This window comes from Uloborus diversus, chromosome 3 (genome assembly GCF_026930045.1).
Source record: "Uloborus diversus isolate 005 chromosome 3, Udiv.v.3.1, whole genome shotgun sequence".
Classification (NCBI taxonomy): Eukaryota; Metazoa; Arthropoda; class Arachnida; order Araneae; family Uloboridae; genus Uloborus; species Uloborus diversus.
This window is the reverse complement of record NC_072733.1, coordinates 139,876,948-139,904,007: the sequence shown is the minus strand read 5'-3', so window position 1 is coordinate 139,904,007 and position 27,060 is coordinate 139,876,948. Positions and strand designations below refer to the sequence as shown.

The 27,060-nt window shown below is 35.0% G+C and overlaps 2 protein-coding genes across 2 annotated transcripts in view; both read left to right on the top strand.

Moving 5' to 3' along the window:
* LOC129218962 (uncharacterized) overlaps positions 1-16,578 on the top strand; it is a 30,419-nt gene extending 13,841 nt beyond the window's left edge. Inside the window, exons 3-5 of the mRNA XM_054853282.1 lie at positions 601-715; positions 7,240-7,324; positions 16,416-16,578. Coding sequence (XP_054709257.1) covers positions 601-715; positions 7,240-7,324; positions 16,416-16,578 — 363 coding nt within the window. The remainder of the gene's footprint in view (positions 1-600; positions 716-7,239; positions 7,325-16,415) is intronic.
* Positions 16,579-24,182: 7,604 nt separating this feature from the next.
* The window catches only part of LOC129219239 (O-acyltransferase like protein-like), a 28,017-nt gene continuing 25,139 nt past the window's right edge, over positions 24,183-27,060 (top strand). The window contains exons 1-2 of the mRNA XM_054853565.1: positions 24,183-24,217; positions 26,749-26,838. Of these exons, the coding sequence (XP_054709540.1) occupies positions 24,183-24,217; positions 26,749-26,838 (125 nt within the window). The remainder of the gene's footprint in view (positions 24,218-26,748; positions 26,839-27,060) is intronic.

Here is a 27,060-nt window from a genome sequence, read left to right as displayed (position 1 = left end):
TTATATCATTCTTTATCAAAATTATTATTATTATTGTTATTACAGTAGTAATGTTTTCGGCAGAATGTCAACTTATGTATTGTTGTCAGGGTTGTATTTCAATTTTATACGATTCTCCACTTCAGTTCACTAAGTGTGAGCCAAAATATTGAAAATTCATACATTCTTAAGCGAAAATTCTAAAAAGATGCCTTTTTTCATCCATGTTAAATGTTCAAAATTTTAACCTTTTCAGGAATATTTTTCTTGAGGCTTCGAACACCTTAATTTCTTAATTTTTCAGCTCGTCTTTTAACATAAACAAGTAGTTCAAAGTGTCATGAAGAATACCTTATAACACTTATCATCAATTTCCTTTTTTTTTAACGTTTAATGCTCTGTATTAATCCTAAAGGTAGCCACTTTGAAAATGTGTAAATATATGAGACGAAATAATGTATTCATATTTATTCTGAAGTTTGGTCATAATATTTTCATTAGCATTAAAGTTATGGTGTATTATGTGTGTCTAAGTTATTTCTTATCACCCTGTATTATCATTAAAAGTCACTTCCCTAATATTTTGCTTATCACTATAGTTTAAGTAGTTTTCTTTTCTAGTTTATTGGAGAGTTCCCTGGCACTAATTTTGCTGGAAAGTATTTCAAATACGGCATTGGAATCTGTCTACCATCGACGTGCTCATTGCAAGATTTGAAGGAAATACTAAAACTCAGTAACGTGCTACTATATGTTTCTTTCTATCTCTGTACTATAAATAATATACAGGGTGTCCGAAAGGTCCTTGGCACATCAAAAAAATTCATAGAAAAGCAACTAATTGTGGTAGGAATGAAGGTTTGTGTCATAATACTTCACAGGTTCGAGAATTTTGTTATGACTTCATAAAAAATTAAAAAGGAAAAAAAGAAAGGAAAAAGTGTAATTATTGGTAATTGATGTGTCTTCACAGTAAGAAAAACAAACGTCCTTTGAGGTGTTTAATAATTGTATTGATAATAGAGCACAATATCTTTCATTACCAGAATTCAATGTGTGCACCGTATGGTGTTTGAACCACATCTTCACGGTAGGGGAGAATGTTGTACCTAGGAACGTTTCTACCTTGGAACACTGCTAATTTCTAAGAATCTATTTTTGGCAGCCATGTTTTTGTAATCTCTAATAGTAACCTTCACTATTAAATAGTGTTTCAGTAAAAATCAGCATCAAATGAGTAAAATTGTAGATTTTGTGAGAGAAAGAAAATTTCATGACTCAAAAAAGTAAATACTTTCTTCATTTTCATTTCATTTTCTGTCTTTGTATTTGTAAATTTAATCAATTGAATTTTATTTTGTTATAAAAGAGAAGTACTTTAAATAGTTTGCTTAAGAGAAAATAATGATAGTGCATCTAGATTGACCATTATTTTGGTTTTTCTTAAACCACGTGGTGATTGTACCTTGGGGCAGCCAAATATTTTGTACCTTACAAAACGTTCCAAGGTACAACAGGTGCATGGATCATAATAATTAAGATACGTTTAGGAACATGGAACAGTGTTCTAATCTTATAGTCTTTCAAACACATTTAATGTTAGATAATATATTAATATAATGTTAGATTCACTACCATGAAAAAAAAATTTTTTTTTTCTGGTGCAAAATTGGTTTAAGTATATGGCTGCTTCCTGAATCATGAAGACTTTCCCATAGTACAACAGGATGTGTCTCGAGGTACAATAGGATATTGTACCTTGGGACAGCTTGGAGCTTTTACTTTAAAAATGGCTGGTAACATTTTATTTGCAAACTGTCTGAATTTTTAAAAATATATCGCATAGAAGTATGTTGGGGTATTTTAATTTTTAGATTAGATACTTTTAGATTTTAAATTTGATTCAAATAATTGACATTAAAAATTAGAATACGAAATGTGTCTCAAGGTACAACACTCTCCCCTACTCAAGTTATATCCACTAAAGGTACGAACATAGAACTCCAGCAATAAAAGGTATTAACTGTTTAACAAAATTCTGTTTAATAAAATGATAAACACCTGACATGACGTTTGTTTTTCTTACTGTGACGATACAGCGATTACTTATAACTATATTTTTTTCTTTTTCTTTTTCCCCTTTTTCATTTTTTACAATGCCATAAAAAATTCTTGAATCTTTGACTTATTATGGTCCAAACCGCGTATTCATTCATACGGTAATTAGTTTGCTTTTCTCTGAATTTTCAAAATATGTCAAGGATCTTTCAGACGCCCTGTTTTATGTGTGTGTGTGTTGTATGACACTGCTTACAGCTCATTTTCTAAATCTGTTTTGATATTCTTCAAATGATTTTCAGGTTTGGATCATTTCATATCAAAACATCTATAGTTCCGTACTTTAATATCTTAGGCAGGGATGCTTTAGCCATCTTAAATTGAATTGATACATTAATGTTACACTAGAGGAAGTAAATTGAATTTTATAAAAGGGTCCAAACGCAAATGATGTCACGCATTAGGGGAAGGGATCGTGAAATTGTGAGAGATTGGGACGAAGAGGAGGGAGAGAGTAACAAGAAGTGTGACGTCACGGATTTTTAAAAATAAAAAGATGCTGATGAAAAACAGTGTGACATTTCATCTTTTCCACGAAAGCAATGTGATTGACAGTTGAAAAAACTTCGATTGCAATTTACGAGTTGAACCGCACTATGTCTGCGGACTCTCGCTGGCGAGCTAAATTTACTTTATCTACCAGTTTGTTGGCACTCTCAGCTTCAATGAGATGGCATCTTCCTCCAACTTGGTCATTTATTATTCCTGACTGATGAGCAGGGGCGTGCACTCGGAAGGAGGGGTGGGGAGAAGGGACACCTGTTGACACGGGCCAGAGCCTGAAGGGGGCTCAATCTTTTTAAAGCTAGGGGTGAAGTATAGGGGTAAACAATACGGAAGGGGGCCCGAAAATGTCATTTGTGACTGTCCCTGAAGTTTCTGTGTACGCCCCTGCTGATGAGTATGTAACAAGGACGGAAAAGCGGTCTTTAGATGTGATAACCGGGCTGTCGGCATATTGCATGTAGTTCCATCTTTGACCTGGCTTAGGGGCTATAACGTTCTGCCTAAATTTTCCTAGATGTTCACCTCATTATAAAAAATCCTATAGAAGCTCAAGTATCACGTGGTTTAAAGCAGGGCTGCGGAGTCGGAGGGAAAATGACAGACTCCGGCTCTGACTTCAACTCCGGGAATTTTAGAGCCTTTGACCAGGGCTGCGGAGTCGGAAGGAAAATGGCCGACTCCGACTCCGACTCCTGGATTTTGAAACGCCCGACTCCGACTCCAACTCCGACTCCGACTCCGGATTTTTTAAAAAAAATTTAATTGTATTTTTTCAACTCCCTCTCTCCATTCAAGGGAAGGGGGAAAACCTCTTAACAGAGATTGAAATATTAATTCCTTTTTATGAAAATTTCGCATTTTGTTTTTTATTGTAAACCCAAGACGTCATACAACGTTAGAAATTCAATTTAAAAATCAAACTTTCCAATAGTTACGAGTTAAAAAGTGAGATGACTTAAAAATCCCTTTTAAAAATTTTGAAAATGATTATCTGTAATTTGCCCCCCTTTAATGTTTAACAAATATATATTGATCAAATCGTGTGCTTTCAATTTTTGAAAGCTGTAACTTGAGAGAAAAAAAACCTTTTTTTCTAAATCCAAGTTCTTGAGAGGGAGTGGTTTGCCCCGGGTGACATCCATCTGGTAGATGACCCCCAAAGTTAATTTCAGAGTTTATAAAAAATATAAATACTTTAGTTCTGAAAATTTTCGCGAATATATTTTAAATTACATTTCATCAATAAAATTTCAACGAAAATATGGCACATATACGTCAGGAGCTAATTTTACACAAAACGCGGCGGTATACAAATTTGTACGAATAGCTTTTACCATACCTATATTTCTGCTTCGCTAAATTTATAATTTACAATTTATTGGCTGCTTTAGAATTAACCTAAATATGAAGATTTTAAGATTAACTACAATTCTTGAGTCTTGTAATCAAGAAATCATTAACACTTATTTTGTTCCATACTTTTAGTGAGAACCAAGCTTACAGAAATAGTCTTAATAAAGAAAAAAACATTAGATTATTTCATCGAATCTTTTAGATTCGTGCTTTCAAGCCAGAACTTCTTTGAATTTGCCGATCACACTTAAACGTTTCAATCTTAGCTACGGGCGTCGACTTACTCATTTGTTACGTTTCTTTTACTATTTTAAACTGAGATAGAACAAAACACTATATTTCTATTTTTATTTGAAAGTGATTACTTGAAAATGTTATTCAACAAAACCGTTTGCTGACAGTTGCTATTAGTTAAGTTAAAAAGCAAGCAAACTAGGGGACGGCTACAGAAAGTTCGGTAAGCATTCAAGCTAGCTGATTGCCATAATGGCAGTTATTTTCTCATTAGTATCTTTTTATACATGTAATCGAACCAATTGGTAATCAATTTTTAAAAAATGCAAGGAGAGTCAGTGAAAAGGAAAGAAAAAAAGAAGCCCGGAGTCGGAGTCGGAGTCGGCATGTTTTCTAACGACTCCGACTCCGACTCCTTTATTCCAAAATCAGTCCGACTCCGACTCTTCGACTCCGACTCCGACTCCACAGCCCTGCCTTTGACTCCGTTTCTGACTCAGACTCCTTTACCCCAAAATCAGTCCAACTCCGACTCTGATTCTGCAACACTGGAGAGGTGCAGACTCAGAGGAAAAATGACAAACTCCGGCTCTGGCTTTAACTCCGGGAATTTTAGAGCTTTTGACTCGGACTCTGACACCTTAACAACAAAATCAGCCCGACTCTGACTCCGATACCCTGATAGATTTGCAGACTCTGAGGGAAAGTGTCCGACTTCAACTCTTTGAACTTTAAAGCCTTCGAATCTCGACTCCGACTCCTTTGATTTAAAATCAATCCGACTCCGACTCCGCAGCTCTGGTTTTAAGAGAACAAAAAATCAAAGTCGTAGATAGTTCTATTTTATCGCATTGTTTCATCCTTTCCCTTTGAGACGTTTCCGTTATCTAAAATTTTATGCTATCTACAACAATAAAAAATATCTCTACAGAAAATCGAAGATGAAGATAATTTTAAGAAGACAGGAAAAAGCACTGATAGCATGAGTTAAACTAAGATTTGAAACAAAAATGTAAATAACATAAATGACATTGAAAAATGTTTCCAAGGTCATTGTTTATAGATAGTCTGCTTTAAAGAAATGGCATTGAGTAAAAGACGACGCAAAAGAATATTTACATTCAAAAGAACGATTACTAACTCATGTATGGTTTCATGTTCTTTTCAAGTAAATATTTCACTCAAACTATCAGCAATGAGTTTTAACTATCAAATAGTTCAAATAATAATAGTTCAAATAATAACAAAATAAAAATCTTGATTGTGATTTTTTTTTATTATTACGTTAACTGATAGAGCAAGAACCCATGAGTGCCAGCCCTACGTCATAGTATAAAAGCCCAACATTTTTCTGTGTAAGCACATCACGGGGGTAAGAATAATTCGCTGTTATTTAAGCTGAATTGCGCTGGCTTTGTCACGAAACAGGTAGCAAAGGAGTGTAAAAAACTGAGTCATTCCATCTCAAGTGACCTCGCCGTCTCCACCCGACCATCTCCGATTCGATAGAATTTTTATAAAGGTGCAGACATGCCTTTGAAATTAACTTATACACATTTTCAGCTTCCAAGACCCATATCCTGAGGATCTAGGGTCAATAAAAGAGAAGGGCTCCAAAATGGCGGATCTGCTTTGTGAAACGAATTGTCATGTCTTGCACGGTTACCCCATTTTAGGCCATTTTGGAGTCCACTTTTTTTCTTTCTTTTTGGGGTATTCTAGATTCTTATGATTTGTATCTTGGAACTTTGCATAGGTTAATTTCAAAGGCATATCTGCACCTCTCTAGAACGTCCTCCAAATCGGAGGCAGTTGGATGGGGACCACCAAGTCATGTGACATAGAATGAATGTATGATGTTTGGTTTTTGCAGCAATTTGACGCTCTTTTGCTACCTGTTTCCTACCAAAGCCAGCGCCACTCAGCTTAGCTAATAGCGAACCTTTTTTACCTGCTGTGATATGCTTCCGCAAAAAAAAAAAAAAAAAAAAAATGAGGGAGGGGGGGGGGGCGTTATACTATGATGTAGGTCTGGCACTCGTGGGCTCTTGGATTATAACCTTTTAGGCATATTAGATTCATATCCCAAATGACATAAACTCTAAAATCACAAACGCTTTAGTTCTTTTGTAAAACTAAAGTAATTTATAGCTTAAAACAGCAGTGCCCAACCTACGGCCCGTGGGCCACATCAAGGCCGCGAAGCTGATCCGTGTGGCCCGTTGCTTTATTGTTTAATCTTACAAATCGAAAAGCATGATTAAGGACAATGTGACCAATTTGGAGCTAAATATTGAGAAATTGGTTTTTGAAAAACGGATGCAATTAATGAAAGAAGCATCAAGTAATGATAACAACAATTATTGGTTTTTCATTTTCATTCCTGTCCCATATTTTCCCATTTATTAAATTTTTTTTCAATATTTTGAAATTTCATATGTGTTCTGGCCTGCGAGAATCATTTTAGTACCAGATGAGACCCCCAAGTAAAAAAATGTTGGGTGTTTAAAAACCCTACGAGTCCCCCCCCCTACTTATAAAAATCACATTTAGTAGCCCCATAGTATTTTTTTTCTCTCCTCAAAACGGTTGATAAATTTAATTAACTGTTTTAATGATTAATTTAACTTAAACATCAGATGCATAAAAATACATCTGATTTTTAACAGTAAAATCTAATTTAAAAGATGAATGTTATGATATATTTTCACTTTTTCTCTCAAGCATTTCCATTCTAGAAACCGGTTGCTTCTCATCATGTACAGTTATGTGTTCCACTTTAGTATTTGTAACAATGAGAACAATCAATTAATGTGTTTATTTTATTTCTTAGCTGTTTTTTATTGCTTTATGACCGATATAAGTTGAAAGTTGTTTATAACAAGAAACTCATTGCAATGAAAACTTTCCTGGAGTTTGGGAGTTTTCATTTTATAGGATTCTCAGTATGCTTAATAAACAAAATTATTTCATTTTGTATTTTGAACGTTGATGAGTTTTCAAACAAGATATTATTTCATTTTGCAAATTTTTTATATTTTTTTACAGTACCAGTAAATTTTCTTCCGATGGATGCAAAGCGATGCGATGATGGTAGCAGAAAACCACTAAACACTGATCAAATGGTATTTTTGTAAGTATTGTTTAATGCTGATAATATAATCGATTTGCAACAAATTGCAAACGCGGTTTTTATAGTTACAAACGCTTAGAGCAAGAAATTTTCCCCAAATTTATTGCTATCTTTTCATGCATTGAAAAAAAAAAAAACCCTTCTTCAGTGCACTTGCCTATCTGAAACAAATGCAAAGAGCATCATATCATCCGAGAGCATCATAGCTAAAAGCCCCTGTATATTTAAAACAAGCGCAAGGAGCATCTTATCACCTGAGAGCATCATCCGAAACAAGTACAAAGATCATCTTATCACCAGAGAGCATCATCTTTATCTTTACTAATAATAAAGCTCAAAGTCTCTCTGTCAGGATGCCTGGATGTCTAGATGTCTGGATGTCTTTATCTCTGTGACGCGCATAGCGCCTAGACCGTTCGGCCGATTTTCATGAAATTTGGCACGAAGTTAGTTTGTAGCATGGGGGTGTGCACCTCGAAGCAATTTTTCGAAAATTCGATTTTGTTCTTTTTCCATTTCAATTTTAAGAACATTTTCTGAAGAAAAAATTATCATAAGATGGACGAGTAAATTACGAAATTATCATGACGTGGAATGGGAGAGCGAATGAACATAGCCTATTGGCGAGAAATTCATCATCCATTATTTGTAAATATACAGGCGAACCAAATGACCTTTTAATTTTCTACTACGGGCAAAGCCGTGCGGATACCACTAATATATAATAAAAGCTCCTGTATATCCAAAACAAGTGCCAAGAGCATCTTATCCCCGAGGGCATCATATCCAAATGCTCTTGTATATCCGAAACAAATGCAGGCAGATTTCGTTGAAAATTTGTTCAAAATAACGTCATATTTGTCAATGTGTTTAATTTCATTAAAAGTAATCATTTAAATTTTCAGTATGCATTATTGAATAAAAGACTCGATATATTAAGCATCGTGTTGGATACTTAAGCGATTTTACTCAAAAATTTTTAATCAGTTTTAAAACGAATATTTATGCCTGTAGAACACAAAATAAGCTTTCTGAAAAGCTTCAGTTTGATTTATGTCATTGTTTGACTCAAAATGCAATTTGATTTGCTTAAGTAATCTTGTTCTTTGTCTTGCATTAATAGTCCGGTCAATTTAGACAATGGAAATAACAAAAATTCCGGGAAAGCTAAATTTTTGTAGAGACCTTGGGTTTAGCATTACAAATAAAGTGCCAAAAGTCCCCATCGATCCCATGTGCGCTAAAAAAGTTATTCGGGGTCAAAGGTCAAAATTTTAGGTTTTTGGATTTTTCTCAAAAACGGTAAGTTTTATCGAAAAGTACCGCAGACCAAAGTTGTAGATCTCAAAATTCTCTATAAAAATGGTCCTTATGATTTTTTTCTCCAAGACCAAACCTTACCAAATATTGCGTACTCTCAAAAGACAGCCAGTCATTTACAGAATCCCCTCTACACGCGTAGCCTTGAATAACATCTGGCTATTCTAGTCCGTGTGGCATCGTTCACGTACCCAGAGGTGCCCAACCCACTAAGAGCAAAGGCGCACCCCCTCATTTTCGCGGAATTCCCCTCCCTCCAAAGCATTCCTCCCCCCCCCCCAAATGAAAAGTACCCCTCAAAACAATCCCCCTAAAAATTTCGATGGCGCAGTCTGGGCCATGATCCCTCCTGGGGGGGGGGAGGGCACCCCTGACGTACCTGCTTCTTTTAGAGTTAAACGTGCAGTTCGAGTGAATAAACGTATTTATCACAAGGGTCTACTGTTTGTGTTGATCAATATTTAAGAAAAATATCACAATTTCGCTTTATTTGCAATAAACTTTGACTGAAGGTGAAACTGTTGAGCTGGGCAGTTGTGGAATGCCAACTTTAATCGATGCAAGTCTCGGGAGAAGTTATAAGAGTGCTGATTATTTAAGAAGTCAAAAGTCCGTTACAATTCGCGTGGATTGCAGAAAATCATACACCCGGAAAAATTCAATCTCTGCAGCAACGTGAGGATAAAGAGACTAGTACTTCAAAAGTAAGTCCTCCTTGTACTGTAGCGCGATTAAGTGAATTTGAATCCAGCTTTTGTTTCTAAAAACACTGCTTATTTTGTGGCTGTAAAGCGGATGAGGAGGCTGAGAAGAAGAAAACGCAGAATAATGAAAGAAAAATTCATAAAGCAGCGACTAAATCATACTCAAAATTCAAACGTGCAAGAGCAGCTTTTGACACACCTCAGAATGATTTTTAGCTAATTTTAAAAGGGATTCTTTGAATGTAAGTGTGGAAACTTTATAAATTTTTCTGCGATAATTCTGCGTTTTGCTCTTCTCAGCCTCTTCATCCGCTTCCTCGCCACAAAATAAGCAGTGTTTTTTTACAACAAAAGCTGGATTCAGATTCACTTAATCCCGCTCTTGTTCGAGGTGGACTTACTTTTGAAGTACTGGCCATGCTCATTAGGGTGGATTGAAAAAAATCAAAATCTGATAAACGCTAAGTAATAGCCCGGAAAAGTTGCCTTTTGTAGAGATATTTGGTTCAACAAAAGGATTTCGACCGCAAAAAATATCTTGAGGTGTCGCTCGCGCCTCGAAGTTGACCATAAATGCATAAAAACTGGAAAAAGTTATAATAATTTCATCAAATATCAAAATTTGAGAAATTTGATGTTATCGATCTTAAGAGCAGGCTTTTTGTGTAGATTACACATTGCATAAGATCATTTTAATAATAAACTGTATTTTAAAGTTCCACACATGCGTTGAGTCTTGAATTAGACCAATATAGTCAGAATTGAATAACATCGTGTTGCTTCGTACTTAGAGTAAAAAATATTAGAAGTTATGATTTGTAAAAGTTTGCTTTCATATCAATTAATTCTTACATAGATACGAAAAAAAAATAGTAATAAAAGCAATTCTTATCTAGTAAAAAAATGTTTAATTCTCCACTTAGCAGATAACTTTGGCTCAAAATGTCAAATTTACCTATGATAGAGAACAAAGGTAAAGTATAAAAATTTTAAAATAGTGTGGCTTGCAGCAGCCCACATCAGTCACCCTTTGAAACAAAAGACGTTGCTAAAGAAATTTTAATGGGTTTTGAGCCCTCAAACTGTAACCACATTGATTACAATAAAACATAAGTTTGGCATGCGAGTTGAACTGTTTTACTTCTCATAATTTTCAGTCTTGATTGAAATTGTGGCTTGATGGTATTGTGGCTTAATATTTCTAGATTCTAATCTGACTCGAATAAATCCATCCCTTTTGGTTAGGCAGCAAACTGTACCTGACATATATTTTTCTTATTTTACCTATCGTCTCACTGCATTAGTATGACATGTGAGGTTTTGAGTACTTGACACTTCTTTTTCTAATTTTACCTATCGTCTCGCTGCTTTAGTATGACGTGAAGTTTTGAAAACCATACTACTCAGTAGGTACGCCACCAAGCAATTTCTTTCAAAGTTTTATCGGAAGTCCCCTTTTTGAAAGAGGGAGCTGCCGAGTTTTACCAGTTCTGCTTATCGATGAGCTCATAGCAGTCTCTCTGCTTAAAAATTGAAATCTGGAATTATACATTTTCATTGTCCATCTTCGAACTGATCGTCGTAATCCGTCTTGAAACAAGTTCTCTGATGATGGTCATCCGCAATGACTAGTGTTATATTTTTTTAGATTCTCAAAGTAACCAGTTTGCAGAACAAGAGCTAGTGATCCAAACATAATACGATGGCAAGTTTAAAAAATTCGATTGTATAGCAAAAATTTACAATTTCAGATTTCAACTTGAGTTCTTTGATAAGCAGACGTGGGAAAACTCGGATCACCTTCTTAAAAAAGGAATATCAGATAAAACTTTAAAAGAAATGGTGTTGAGGACGTAACTACTGAATTATATGATTTTCAATACCTCACATTATACTAAAGCAGTGAGACGATGCGTAAAATTAGACAAAGAAGCGTCAAACACAGTTTGTTGTCTAACCAAGAGAGATGGATTTCTTAGAGTCAGATTAGAATTCAGAAATCTTACTCACAATGTATCACTAAGGCCAAACATTGTCAGAAGTCAAGATAATAATGCGACTCGCCAGCCAAACTATGTTTTATTGTATGAAATGGTTACAGTTTGAGAGCTCAAAAAACATTTAAAAGGGAATTGTTTTGAGGGGTATTTTTCTCAGTTTTTGGAGGGGGACTCTTGCTTCTTAGGGGGGGGGGGCTCCGCGATATTGAGGGGTGCGCCCATGCCCTTAGTAGGTCCGGTCCCTTTGGGTACGTGAACGATGCCCATGGACTAGAATAGCCAGATGTTATTCAAGGCCATGCAAGTAGAGGGGATTCTGTAAATGACTGGTTGTCTTTTGAGAGTACGCAATATCTGGGAAGGTTTGGTCTTGGAGAAAAAAATCATAAGGACCATTTTTATGGAGAATTTTGAGATCAATAACTTTGGTCTGCGGTACTTTTCGGTAAAACTTACCGTTTTTGAGAAAAATCCAAAAAACCTAAAATTTTCACCTTTGACCCCGAATAACTTTTTTAGCGCACATGGGATCGATGGGGACTTTTGGCACCTTATTTGTAATAGTAAGCCCAAGGTCCCTACAAAAATTTAGCTTTCCCGGAATTTTTGATATTTGATCACTATTTTTATGTCTAAATTGACCGGGCTATAACCAAGTCATTTCAAAAGCAATCTAACCACGAAATTAGCTAGTTTTTCTTTTTTTCCTGTTAAAATTCAGAACATGTTTTTATAAGTATCATTGACTTCAAACAATATTTCAAGCATTAATTTACATGATTTCCTTGTAAGCGCCAGTACATATTTTTTTCCTCTTTACGAATTGATTCATTTATATTCTTTTTAAATAGATCCTTAATTATTAAAGTACGTCAAAAAAAAGTTTGAGAAGCTACTTATAAAATTGATTGAAACAATACTGATGACTTTTGATATAGATGTTGATCAGGGGCGGACTGGCCAGCCGGATCATCGGCCCGCTGCCCAATATGCCCTCAAGCGCCGTCTGTGCACCTTCGTTATATATATATATATATATATATATATATATATATATATATATATATATATATATATATATAAATATAAATAAATATATATATATATATATATATATATATATATATATATATATATATATATATATATATATATATATATATATGGAACAATATTTACATGTACTTATTATTGGCTAAGAATTTTATTAGAAAGTCTTTTTTGGTTTTAATCTTCTTGTTAAAATCCACACAAGAGCTAATATTAATTCTACATGCCAATGTTACGAATGTGACGCAGTAGTTATCCTAAGTAATCCTTCTCAGTTAACAATTTTTAGACTTTTTTGGTCACCTAATATCAAATGTATCTTTTAATGGGACGTGAAATAAACCGTCTGGGACACCGGAATTTTGTCTGAAAACCGGAACTGTCCCGGTCCAACCGGGACGTCTGGCAAACCTAACTATGAAAGGTAAAAGTGGATTAAACACCTGGTACATAAACACGGATTAAGAATTGTTTTAAAGAAAAACATCACAAACTGTGCATTTTTTAAAAATATATTTAATTAAAAAAATGGAAGGTCGATTTTCCAAGCCTCCAAGCTAGCGTCACAACTGATTTTTTTATTTTGTTCTTCACCACGAAACACATTTAGCGCTTGCCACGAGGTGCATTGATCGCAACGTACCTATATTTCTCCATGTTTGTCTTAATAAAAATGTTTTTGGTCCATAGGATGCTATGCATGAACGTTTTTTCTCCTATCTTGGTAGGGGACGAAAGTAAAGACATCATATTCGCCAATACGGCGGTTTTCTGCTCTACGCGAAATGAACCTAAACGTAGCAAAGAGTTTAAATCATTCAGTTTATAGCTTACATTAAACGAATATGTCAAATACAGCTAAATAAACTCATTTTAATGCATCCATAAAACCATTTACGAATAGTATAACGTTATATCAAGTTTTCAAAAATCAGAAAAAGCGCTCTAAAACGTCAGCGTTGCGGCCTAGACTCATGAAACTTCCACAAATGAATAGTGTTTCTGACTTCAACCAGAAAAAATATCATCGGTGGCGACACCTAGCGTCAGACCAGAGAAACATAGGGGGATGAAATATAGCTACTTTGCCCTTTATCTGCCGTGCAAATTTCGTGGTAAGAATATAATTCAATTTACATGATTTATTTTCTTAGAACTTTGAGTTAAGATATGTTTTCACTTCACTTAAACCCTAATAAATTTATCAAATTAATAATTTTACATCGTAGAAATGTTGACCATATGCATATTCTCAAGGCTGCCCCCTTAAGAAAAAATTATGTAAATCAATGCAGTAAAGTCATTTTCGAGGCTTCTCGTTATTATAATTATTTTTTAACATAATACATTGTTTTGTAATCATTTTTTTTTAATTTCTCAAACCAGGTGAAGACATATCACTGTTGTATCGAAAACGTTTTTCTTGTGATTGTTTTCTTCGCAAATTTTCTGTAACTAATTATTTTTTCTTCAAATTTAATATTATATCGTTTTTCTAGAAGTAAAAACAGTTTGCCAATAATTTTTTTTCGTATTTCAAAACTAATTTCAACACATGGGTCACCTTTGGAACACTATGCTCCAATGTAGGCCCACAAAAGGCAATTTTGAAATTGTATGACAAAAACAACTTATCTTAGTCAAATTTTACCTTAGAAAAATAAATTCCTTTTGATATGAGTTACAGAGAGAGAGAGAGAGAGAGAGAGAAAGACATTTGAATTTTGAGTTCTTGAATTCAAACTATGTTTCTCGCAATCATGAACAGCAATAGGACCTTACACGCCGTGTTTTTGTTTCTACAAATGGAATAGAATGGAAATGGAGAAGAAATTCGCACTCGTCATGTTATGACTGGTAGTTTTCTAGGCAATACAAGGCATATCCATTAAAAAAGAAATGTTAATTAGGACGTGGTAATAAAGATGTCTTGGTTATTATGGCCAATTTGCATCCGTTCACTAATTATAAAGACTATATTTACAGCGTATGGCGCTTATGATTTTTTAATGTTTGGCATTAGTAATCTGAAAATTTTGAATTTAAATGAAGTTTTGCTATTAAGTTCATATGTATAAATGCTTTTCCTGAAAAAAAAGGGGATTTTGCAGACACCCTCCCCCCGTTTTTTAATGTAAAGTCTGCTTGAGTTAAGCCTTGAATGAACGCAGATGATTTGTAACCTTGACGACAACAATTAATCTCTCTAAATAAACATTCAAAAAAAAAAAAAAATGAGCTGGACTAATCCTTATCATCATGGTAATTTTGAAAATCTGACCAACATCAACGACTGTCAAGTGAGGATAACAAGCATTTCGTGATTGCTCAATAAGTGTAATATTCAACATAAAAAAAATTCAACCAAGTACACCTAAACAGAAAATTTTGGAAAAAATTTCAAAGGTTAACTATGTCCATCTTTGGCTCACATACGTTGTAAACTATAAGTAAAATATGAAAAATAAAAGTGCAAACAGTTATAAACTCTTTTCGAAACAAGAAGTTCTGTCTAGAACTAGACGAGCCTACTTTCCCGTATACCCATACTACTTTCTAGTACCTGATCAATATTCTCAAAAATAACTAAAATCGCAAATTTTTTCAAACATATTTTTAAAATACTTTAAGCTGATTTCTAGGAATAAAATATATTCCTCACTCATCTAAAAAAGTTAAATGCTTAAAAAAAAAAAAAATAGCAGCAACTTTTAAACAAAGCAGCTAATACACTTTTTTACATTAAAAAAAATCTTTAACAGCTTTCAAAACGAAAAAATAATAATTAAAATTAATAAGCTCATTAAAATAAATACATCATATCAAAAAAAAATCGTTTCTTTTTCCCCTGTTGCCAAAAACAATTTTTTAAATGAATTAATGCACTTACCAAAATTAATAAAAACAATAAAATTTCAACTTAAAGAAATAATTTTCATTGTCAAAAAAAAAATCGTCTGCGCATATCTTTATGTAGAAACATAAATGACTTCGAGTTTATTTGCCGAAAACTGAATACCTCAATTAAAACTTTAGCGTAAAAATAAAAACAAATCAGATCAACAATAATTATTTCACAGTCAAAACCATAGCTGTGGAGTCGGAGTCGGAGTCAATCTCATTTTGGGTTAAAGGAGTCCGAGTCGAATATCTAAGAATCGGAGTCAGTCATTTGTCCTCCGTGTATAAATTTTTGCCAAAGCTACGAAGTCAGAGTCAAGTCGGGGAGTCGGAGTCCGATTAATTGTCGGGCATAGGAGTCGGAGTTGGAGTCAAGTGCTCCTAAATTCTCGGAGTCGAAGTCTGGAGTTTGGCGTCAAAAGCTATTTCCAACAAAATTTGTTTGAAAAAAATCCGCCTTCAGTACGGAATCTACATTGACTTTCAGTTTCCCCGTAGGCGCTAATGTTAAGGGATTTGAACTGTTCAAAATTGAACGGAAAATTGTTCAAATCAAAAAGATATTTTATATACAAGTTTTTCATCAAAAGCTTTTTCCTACAAAGTTTGTTTGAAGCAAATTCGCCTCACTGTTCGGAATTGCCTTGAATTTCCCCGTAGGCGCTAATGTTAAGTTTTTTTGAACTGTTCAAAATTGAACAAAAAATAGCTCAAATCAAAAAGTGAAATATGGGAATGAGGTGTCCTCGCCAAGATCTTTCGAACAAAAAAAAAGTTTGTTCGAATCGGACTATTCATTCAAAAGTTATTAGGGGGGGGGGACAGACAGACCGACAGACATTTTCCCCCATCTCATTACCCTACTTTCCAATTTTTGATTTTTCAATATTTATTTAATTATTTTATTTATTTTTGACTTTTTTTTTGTTTTTTGCGATATTTTTAAGATGCATTAAGCCTTCTTTCATGCTTTTTTCTTCTTTTTCTGACTTTTACTGGGAAAGTAGGCTAAAAAGAGGAGGGGGAATATGAACTTTTGCATAAAAAATTTGGTAAGAATCGGTACTGCAAAATTGTACTATCGAATTCATCATTGTACTTTTCTTTCCAATACAGGGTCGTTCTGTTGCTGATAGCATCTTTCGTTGTCCTCGGCACTGTACTGGATGCATATTTTTACATCAGAATACCTCACTATTCCGGAAGCCACAAAAGTGAGTTTCATTCATCTTTCATAAATAACGACTTAAAGGGTTTAGTTTTCCAGTTTCACATTTAAGTATATTTGAGGAAAAAACTCCGTAGTGGTTTCCCTATCTCTCGATGGGAAAATGTTCAAAGAGAATTATTGATTACAATACAAAAAAAAAAAAAAAAAAAAATCCTGCTGCTGAACATTATACATAAGTGCTTAATATCAAGTAACAAAACAATGACTGTGCATAATTATGCGGAACTTGTGTGTTTCTCGTACCAAAAAATGCGTTTTTTTTTTTTTTTTTTTTACAGCATATGTGTCACAATTCTCTCTGGGATTTGGAAGGTTTATTGAAACAAACATTGCCAACAGCGTTGACTTCCCTAAATAAAAAAAATCTACAAGTTTTGTTTCACAAATGTTCGATACGTGAACCTTTCGTGATCGTGACGTAGCAAATGTCAAGTACTGTCCAACCACAGATTGTATGGAATTGGCAAACGTCCAGTTAGGACTAGTCTATCTGAATGAGGGGGAAAGTCAAAATATTTGATGCGCGTGTTCTGCTCATTTGAATATGACTCAGCTTAATTTCGAGGCTAACATACATCTGCAAAAGCTGGCATCCATTAAAAGTAATAGATGCTTCCATTTCCGCCTGTAAACCGGATATTTGCCTTTCCGTACAATCTGTGGACGGACAGTACAAAATCTAATTCGTGTTCGCGGTAAATGTCCTGATCAATCGTGCCAAATACGGTTGTGATACTTTAGCGTAAATCTTGTAAAACACGTCGCATAGGAGGCACGAACACGCGATTTTTGATGCAACCACTTCAAAAAAAAAAATCACATGGAGTTAGGTCCGGAGAGCGCAGTGGCTACAGTAGAATGTCGTCGTCAGAACCACGCCCAATCCATCGACCAGGAAGCTCGTTATTGATGAAATGGGTGAACTTCTGTCAGATAATGGAGGACTGCCTCATATTGTTGGAAAATGAACGCTGATTGATCGTGACATGTTACATCGAATAAACCAAGAATTACATTTTAGACTTGATATGTGCAGCATCACGAAAGGTGCACCTATCGAACATTTGGGAAGCGAAACTTGTAGAATTTCTTTTTCCAGTAAAGTCAACGTTGTTGCTGAGTTTTTAATATGTTTGTTTTAATAAGCCTTTCAAATCCCGGAGGATATTGCGACACACCCTGTATGTTTTTTGATCTTCGTTTGGAACCATGCGAGTTCATAATGTTTCTAAAGCTCCTTAATGAGTTCGTGTGTATCACATTTCTGTACCTCAGAGCCAGACTGACGGAAGTTACATAATCTTTACTTTACAGGAAAGAGAGAAAATCTTTGTCTGACGCATGCATCGAATGGGACGACTCTTTTAACACTGGTACATTATTATGCGATTTTTTTTTTTAATTTTTAGAATTACGTTAGCGTGGTTCGATGCGGAATAAGATTCTGCTACAATGCACTGTAACGTTTTCATCTCTTGCGTAAAGACAACAAGAGAATGCATATAGAATCTAAGAGACGTTTAATGCATCGAATATTTACAGCTATTTTACAATACTTTTATGTTACAAGATATTTGTGAACATCGAGAGCCCATCGTCCGTGGCCCTCAGTTCTTTGCTCAGTCATGTCTCTCCCTTTGACCTATTAGTCTGTTATTGTTTACGTCAGACTCGCGGTGGAATTTTCCGTGCTATCTGGGATTTGGAATCTCGATGACAGTGGTCTGAAGAATGTTCGCTATAATGTCACAGACATCATCTCGCACCAAACTGAGAAGGTTTATACAAATGTCCAGCTCCGGATAGAATTCAGTTATTTTGAAGATCATATTGCCAGCATTTCGCAGAAAAGGGAAAGCTAAAGCCGTATTTACGTGTGGTACTAGACTTATCCAGCTTCCATTCTAATGATAGATATAAAACACAAGCGTAACGTGTTTTTCTCACGATGAGTGTGGTCTGGGAAATAATTTCTAGATCGACCCCACATATTGAATCGAAATAGCAAACAACTGGAGGAATGGCATCGGTATAGCGCTAATAAACGGAAAATCGCAATATTTGGACTTAAGTTAGTCTGGTTTTGAGATACAGATTTTATTTCGGCATAATTGCAGCTGTCCACCCCTCCCGATTTTCTACTACTTTTACTCACAAATACAAAAGCAGAAAATCTTCCTCGCCTACAGCCTAATCAATTTAAAAAAACATTAGTAAGTTTTTAAAGCAATGCATTGTGTAATTTATTAAAAGCATTTTGGTTTATTAGTTATTTTATCAACTTTGTCGTTATGAGTTGCTGTAATTGGGTTGCTTCCAAAATTTTAAAAGGATTTTTTTTCTGAAAGAGCATGCTTAAAAACATAGAATTTAAACATTTAAAAAATGATTTGACAAAGATTAATATTTTTTAACAATTATTTGAATCGGTGCGCAGATTCCATTCCATTTTTCACGCTTCTGCCCATGACATCACAAGTGCTGAAATGCCATTCACTGATGCCATTAGCGCAGAGCGCTTTATTTCATTCACTTCTTTACTCATGCGTAGTGGCAACGATATAGGTTACCCACGTGGGCAAGCTACCTCAGTGGCAGGAACAAGGACCCACGGAGAGTGATATGGTTGATAGCAAGCGTAGAGCGAACATTTAATTTGCTCCTTAATTATCATAATCTTGAAACACGGTAGGCAGCATGCAAAAGCATTCAATGCTCCAGTGGAGTAGCGCGCCAAAGTACATCACTTGAGACGTCATAAAGACCACGCCTTACTTCCAAAATATGACAGTTAAAAAAATAATTAAAACTTAAACGATGGGAAAATGAAAGTTTTTCTCGCTCCATGTTATTTTTGTTTGCCTATTCTATAAATTACAGTGACTAAAAGTAGTACTTTTGACTGAAAGAAACAACCTCATTGAGCAAGGATAAGAAGCGCTTTGCTTCTTATCCGTTATTTTACTTCCGATTGTTAATATGTTTAATATTGTAACTAGTAAATGTTTCCTGTTTTACAGATAAATTTCTGCAGATAATCCTTGCCTTTTCCGTGTACAGTAACACGAAGAAGCTGTTTCGAACGGAAAAGAACCCACACGGAGATATTTCAGTCATCAATGGAATGTATGTTGTTGGGACCTTCCTCGTCGTTATTTACCACACATATTTCCTACCATTCTTCCTTCTATTTTCTAGTAAGTTTTCTAACGTTTTTACTATTATCATTATTATTATTGCTTAATTTTGTTTATTTAAAACTATGAAAGCAGTTGGTGCTCAAACTTTTTATACGCAAGGGCCGTACCACGTATTAAGATGATTCTAGCGGGCTAAAAAATTTAAAATGCCAAAAAACAATTCTACATATTATGGAAAAACATAAGAAACGACAGAAAGTGGCAAACCAAGAATTATTGTTATTATTACTTAATGATATCTTATTAATGAAAAGTTTGCGTTTGAAACCAATTTCTGGATATTTGACTCTAAATGTGGGCATTGTGATTAATTGGGGTTTGCGATTTTATCATAGAACAAAGCAACGGATCTGCTTTGCGGGCTTCGTGTGGCTTTTTGGCTGTAGGTTGGCACCACGCACTACTGGGATGTACTATTCTATGGATGAGGCCAAAAGCAATGCCATTCGCCAGTTAAATAATAGTTTCAACATTATTCTATTCTATTCTATTCAATTCAAGAGTCACAACTGACTACAACTGTATTTATGTCGAGGACTGCATACTAAGTTCCTTGCCTCCATTATTTTTTATACCGATAGATGGCAGCACCACCACCGGATCCAACAGTTAATGAGAATTTTGAACTAATCCAGGAGCTAATAGCTACCTGAAATTAGCACCCCCAGAGGTATCGTTTCACTTGGAGGACATTGAGACCACGAGCATATTTAACGTCGCCCAGTCCCCTTTAATGACGACTGTGGGTCTTCGACCATCGAGGTTCGAACCCGAGGCCCTCCGGCTCCGAATCCGACACTCTACCGATCGGGCTACCACGGCCCTGTTTCAACATTAAATTGAAAATTTGCACTTAAGTCCTCATGACGGGTTCAGTTAATCAGAATCAATTTCAAACTTAAGCCATTTTCATGTTGAGTCAACAGTTGCTATGGCAATTTCAGGGCTGTAACCAGAAAATAATTTCGGGGAGGGGGTTTAAAAACTTTCACGCGGAACTTTGCGGAATGAAGTACATTATTAAAAACCAGCCTTGACTCACTAAAAGCGTTTTATGCAATTAATATACATATAAAAGATATTTGAGTTTTGGAACAATATTTTTTGGAAATTTTTAAATATAAACGAAGATTTAAATGTCGAACCGAACTTTTCAGAGGGAGGGGGGGTTTACTCTAAGAACCCACACTTATATACGGCTCTGAAGTGAATATAGTTTTATTTTAAACTAGTGGTGCCAGCACGGTTTTGCCCGTAGTAGAAAATTAAAAGGTCATTTGATTCGCCTGTATATTTACAAATAATGGCTGATGAATCTCTCGCTAATGTGCTATATTCATTTGCTTGCCCATATTACGGTTCCGCGTTATGATAATTTCGTAATTTAGTCGTCCACGTTGTGATAATTTTCTCGGTAAAATTTTCTTAAAACTAAAACAGAAAAAGAACAAAATCGAATTTTCGAAAAATCGCTTCGAGGTGCACACCTCCATGCTATAAACTAACTTTGTGTCAAATTTCATGAAAATCGGCCGAACGGTCTAGGCGCTGTGCGCATTACAGACATCCAGACAGACAGAGATCCATACAGACTTTCAGCTTTATCATTAGTAAAGATAAAGATTACAACCTCGTTTTTCCGGACTAAGTGAGACCAAATACAATCCGGATATTCAAAAATCCAAATGTTCCGGGTAAATATCCGAATAATGGTACGGATTTTTACCCAGTAATGGTATTTTAAAAAGAAAAAACTTTTTGGCCATGATTCTTCGAATAAAATACATGTAATTCAAAATAAGAGAAGGGAAAAAGGGGGGGGGGGAGGTTGAACCCTAAGAACCCCCTTCCCCCTTGTGTACGGCCCTGGCAAATTTACATACTATCGAAAGTCTTTAGTGTTAAATATGGTTTTTATCTAGAAGTTGTTAATGTTTGAATCGAGAAAAATATTGTAAACCTCCGTGAACCTAAAATGATGAAAAAATGTCTTCAGTAAAAAATATATATAGACAATTTCGTGGATGAAAATTTTTCTTTAAAACTTGGTGATGGTAAACCGTCTTTATTCGAAGGAAGCTCTTAGGAAAACTAAAATGAAGTTTTCCTGAAATGATGTTCGTATATCGTCGCCTCAGACCAACAGTAAGACATCTAATACCAGGAATAACACTAAGATATCCTACTATTGTTCTGAGGCGACGTGACGACATGTGCTAGAGATTCCCACTGTATGGATTTCAACGGTTGCAAAAACTATGTTTTTTATGCTGAAGATTTTTTGAAGTGGATTTTTTTTACAATTTAAAGCAAAGTCAGATGATAATATATTTTTTTATCCCTGGGAGGAGGGGGGAGGGGGTAAAAGTATCAAGTACTTTTGAAAATTCATGAAAAATCAGAAGAATCAAACCTTATTCAATTGGTGGACATTATTATAACTAGCTGATCCGTGCGAAGCATGCGTGCTCGAAATTTGCACCCATGCTGCAAAGATATCATGTAAGATCACCCTATGCAAAAACTCACATATTTACTCGGTGAATATGTTTTTAAATTAACTGATTCAACAACTCACGAAATACATTTCAGTTACGACTTAAAATTGCACAAACTCTCGTAGTTCAGTATGCTTACTGAAGGTTGCATCAAAGAGTCACACAAGCAAAGAGCTCTCCCGCTGCATAATTTTAACGTTTAAGATCTTATAGACAAAATGCATACTTTATAAATGCTCTAACGGCAGTCCACTCGAACAGAGACTCGACCCCAGGACCATTCGGCTGAAGGCGGAATGCTTTACCGACTGAGCTACACCGCTCTTCCCCATTTGACAATTCAAGTGGAAATTTGTAATCCATTAAAGGACACATCCACTAAAGGACCTCTTCTTAGATGACTTTCAATCTCAAGTTTAAGAGAAGCTGTACAGTTTTAGATCGTGGGTCTAATTTTCGTCATTAGCCGGCACGATAAACTTTAAAATGAAGAGCATATCCTGAAATTTGATAAAGGAATAAGGAAGATTTCCCGGACCGACAGAAAAACAGGATAGAGAAATAATTTATATATATATATATATATACATATATATATATATATATATATATATATACATATATATATATATATATATATATATATATATATATATATATATATATATATATATATATATATATATATATATATATATATATATAAGCCCCGTGGAAGGCTAATTATCGGAACTTGTTTTCCTAATTAGTCGAGGCGAAACCCCCTGCTTTTAGTTTTAGGTTTGAGCTCTAGTTTATTGTTTTTAGTTTAGCAAGTGGCGCTTTTGCCCAATGTTACTCTACATTGCATGTACTGGAGCTTAAACATTCTCTTTTAGTTCATAGTTAAATTTTTGGTCTTTTGACCATAATTAATGAATCCTCCACGGCTGATTTGCTCTGGATTCATACTTTATCTTTTCCTATTTAATAGCTGTTTGCAATTTTCCTTTTTATCATCATTAATTATATATAATTTGTTTAATATTTGAAATTCTGTTTGCTTAATTTTATATTTACTTGGCTTTTTAGTTTTGCTGCGTTGCGCATCTATGGGCTCTTGGTGTGGTCTTTTCAATATTTTTCACTTTTATTATATATATATATATATATATATATATATATATATATATATATATATATATTTACAAATTTCAACATCTCGGACATGATTTGTACCATTTTTGCAAGGGTTTAGAGAAACATAAAACCTGAAAACAAGTAAAGAATTAAAAAGGTCAATCGGTCTAGGGCTCTTGACGTTTGCCTCTGGCCTTCCAGTATCAGTCGTATACATTTTCCAGACACTTCCGGGCATTCTTTAAGATGCGAAGAGTCCAAAATAGTGTCACCCGTACAATACCCGATTTGGGGATGCAAAGATGTTAAGTCTAAATAAGTGTTCAGCAAGGTAATTATTCCCGGTCTCTAGACGAAAACCCGCGACAGCATACCTTTTAGTGGCAACTGGTCTTAAAGTGAACAAATATAAATAATATTGTTTAAGCAAGGACAAATATAAGGGAGATCGCCCCTCCCTTCAGGACTCTAAACTGGTAATTTTTCGATATTGAAGTTTTAAAAACGCAGTTTTAGACGACTTTGACAATGTTAAAAATACCATAAGAGAAGTTTAAGGCCCCCCGGAATGTTTCAGAATTAAAGTCCGAAACATTTGCGAACCAGGATACGTAGTAAAGAGTATGTAAAAAATTCAATTGCTCCTCTCTTGAAAAGTTTCTGGATCCGCCCGTGCCCTTAAGTAAACTGCAAATAATCTGTTCTGTTTTAGAATAATCTGAAACTATTTGTTGCTTTTAAGTTCAAAAATTTTTATTGTTTTTGTTTTATTCCAGGTCATGGTTCAAATCTCGGTCATTATTTGAAAGATTTTGATTTCACGTTGATCGTCAATATGGGAATCAGTATTGAAGCCTACTTTCTATTCTCGTAAGCCTAAAATTAATCTCACTACTATTATAAACGCGAAAGTTTGTATGTATGGATGTTTGTTACTCTTTCATGCAAAAACTACGGAATAGATTTTAATGAAAATTTACAATAATATAGCCCATACATCAGACTAACGCAGAGGCTGTAATTTATAAAAAATGCTGTGTGAATTGTCCAAAATATATACGATAAGTGTCCAGTAAGTAGAAAAAAATCTGCGATTTGTGAGCTATTCTGGCGTGCCAATCCTTGTATTAAAAAAATACCGCTTCTGGTTTCATATAAATTGCGTTGCATATTTGAGGTAAATTCCTTTTTCTGTGCGGGAGCATAATTTTTCTTTTTTATTTGCATTTTTTTCTTAGGTGGAGCGTAATGATGATTTTATGTAAATTGCGTTGTGTATTTGAGTTAAATTCTTTTATGTACGGGGGACAGGATTTTCCATTTGTTTTAGATATAACTTGTTTTTTAATTACGTTTTTTCTTCGAAGGAAAGGGGAGAGAGCGGGGTTTTTGTTTAAACGTTTCAGTTAAAAATATCGGGTCGCTAATTGATTGCAGTTCGCTTCGCTCGCTAATCAGCTGGGTTTCGGTAGGTTGGTCGCTTAGCGAGATAAGCGATAAACAATGACGTTGATGGATTACTTAACATTTTGAAGCAACTGTTAATGTAATTTAATGCTTTTTATTTCTTTGCAAAATATTTTTAATTGCAAAGGGAACTTTTACTATTTTTTTTTAATGGTGTGTGCGGGTAGGGTGGATTTTCATGTATTCAAGGGAAATTCTTTAAATTCTTATCACAGGCATTGCCGTGCGGGTACAGCTAGTATTCTTTTTAGGTAATTGATTCCATATTTTAAATATCGCTGTTGAACTTAGCTGTAGCATCAAGAGATGCAATCAGGCAGAGGTGGGTTGGGGTTTATACTGCTGCGACGGAACTCTTGGCTTTAAGACGTACAGGCTATCCCCGAATACCATGTACAAACTTGGAGTAGAAATGGAGAGCATGATGACAAGCAAAAATTATGTACAAGGACATATGGCCGCAAGCTCAAAGCTGACGTGCTACATGCACAGGCAGAAACAGACATGCGAAACAGGCTACAAATTTATTACAAACACAGTTTCACACATTATTTTGGTTTCCAAGAAAGATTTAAAACCGCTGATAAAAATTACAGACCACAGCCTTATTACATGGGTCGCAATGACAACACACCCAATGACGAGCCTTTCTCACAAGGTTTTATCGATCGCTGCGTTGTTGTTGTGACGCTTGTATTAACAGCCACAAGCCGCCAATTTTATCAACAGCTTTAAACCTATCTTTAAAATAAAAATGTCATGTGAAATCATTTTAGTGTAACAAATTTGTAACTTGTTTCATAACCACCAATTTTGAGCTTTGTGTGCACGTAGTGCATCAGCATGCGTTTGCAGCCATATGTTCCAAAATAATTTTTGTAGTTTATTGTTTTCTCTGCGTTATCTTCAAGTTTGTACACAGCCTTCTGGGACATCCTGTACTTTGGCAATCCTAGTAAGTTTATATATATTGTAATATATATTGTTGATATGCTATAGGAGGAGTCGAAAAGATTGGCGGGGTTTCAGAAGCGAAATTAACAAAAATTTATACTATTGCTTTGCCACAAAACTGAATTGATTGTGTTATTATTTTTAAAAGTTCTTTGTTTTTCGGAAAAACGTGTTAGAGCAAGAGCCTGAGAGCGCCAGACTTACGTCATAGTATAAGGCCCAAAATTGTTATGCGTAAACATGTCATAGCAGGAAAGAAAGGTTAGCTGTTATTTAAGCTGAGTCGTGCAGACTTTGGCAGGAAACAGGTAGCAAAAGGTGCGTCAAAAAATAAACATCATTGAACCATTTCATGTCAAGTTACTACATCATCTCCAATTTAAGCGAATTTTTTTAGAGATGCAGACAGGTCTTTGAAACTAACCTACACAAATTTTCAGCTTCCAAGACCCAAATCCTGAGGATTTAGGATTTGAAAAAAAAGATGGGCTCCAAAATGGTGGATCAGCTTTGTGAAACGAATTGCCATGTTTTGGTTGATTCCCCTTGAAGGTCTTTTTTGGAGCAAACTTCTGTTTTCTTTTTAAGGTATTCTAGATCTCCATGATCGTCCTCCAAATGGGAGATGGTTGGAAGGGACCACCAGGTCACGTGACATGGAATTAATCACTGATGTTTAGTTTTTGCAGCGATTCTACGCACCTTTGCTACCTGTTTCCTGCCAAAGCTTTAACTCAGCTTTAAATAATAGCGATTCATTTTTAAATAATAGCGAACCTTTCTTACCTGCTGTGGTGTGCTTACGCAGAAAATTTTTGGGTCTTTATACTATGGCGTAGGCCTGGCATTCATGGGCTCTTGGACTATGTATATTATGTTCTATCAACAAAATCCATCAAATAATAATTCGCGAAAAAAAAATTAAAGTTTTTATAGCTGAAAACACTTTGTTTCAAAATCATTTCTTATTTCTTTTTCAGGGGAATTTTGTTAGCGTATCCCAGATTTCGCAGACAAGAAAAGAAAGTCAACATACGTATCATCAAGCTCATAGTCCGACGCTACATCAGGTAAATAAATACAGAAATTATATGAGGGCTGTCTATAAATGATGTCACACTTTTCTTCAACAAATTTTACTCCCTCCTCCCCCCCCCCGGTCACGAAGTGTCAAGCTTCATCATATTCCCGCCCCTCCCACCCCTTCGTGGATTAGTTTACTGCACCGGGAGTTTATTGTTTCTGGAGATTATTAATAATTACATTTTCTCATTAGTTTATAGAAATTTAAT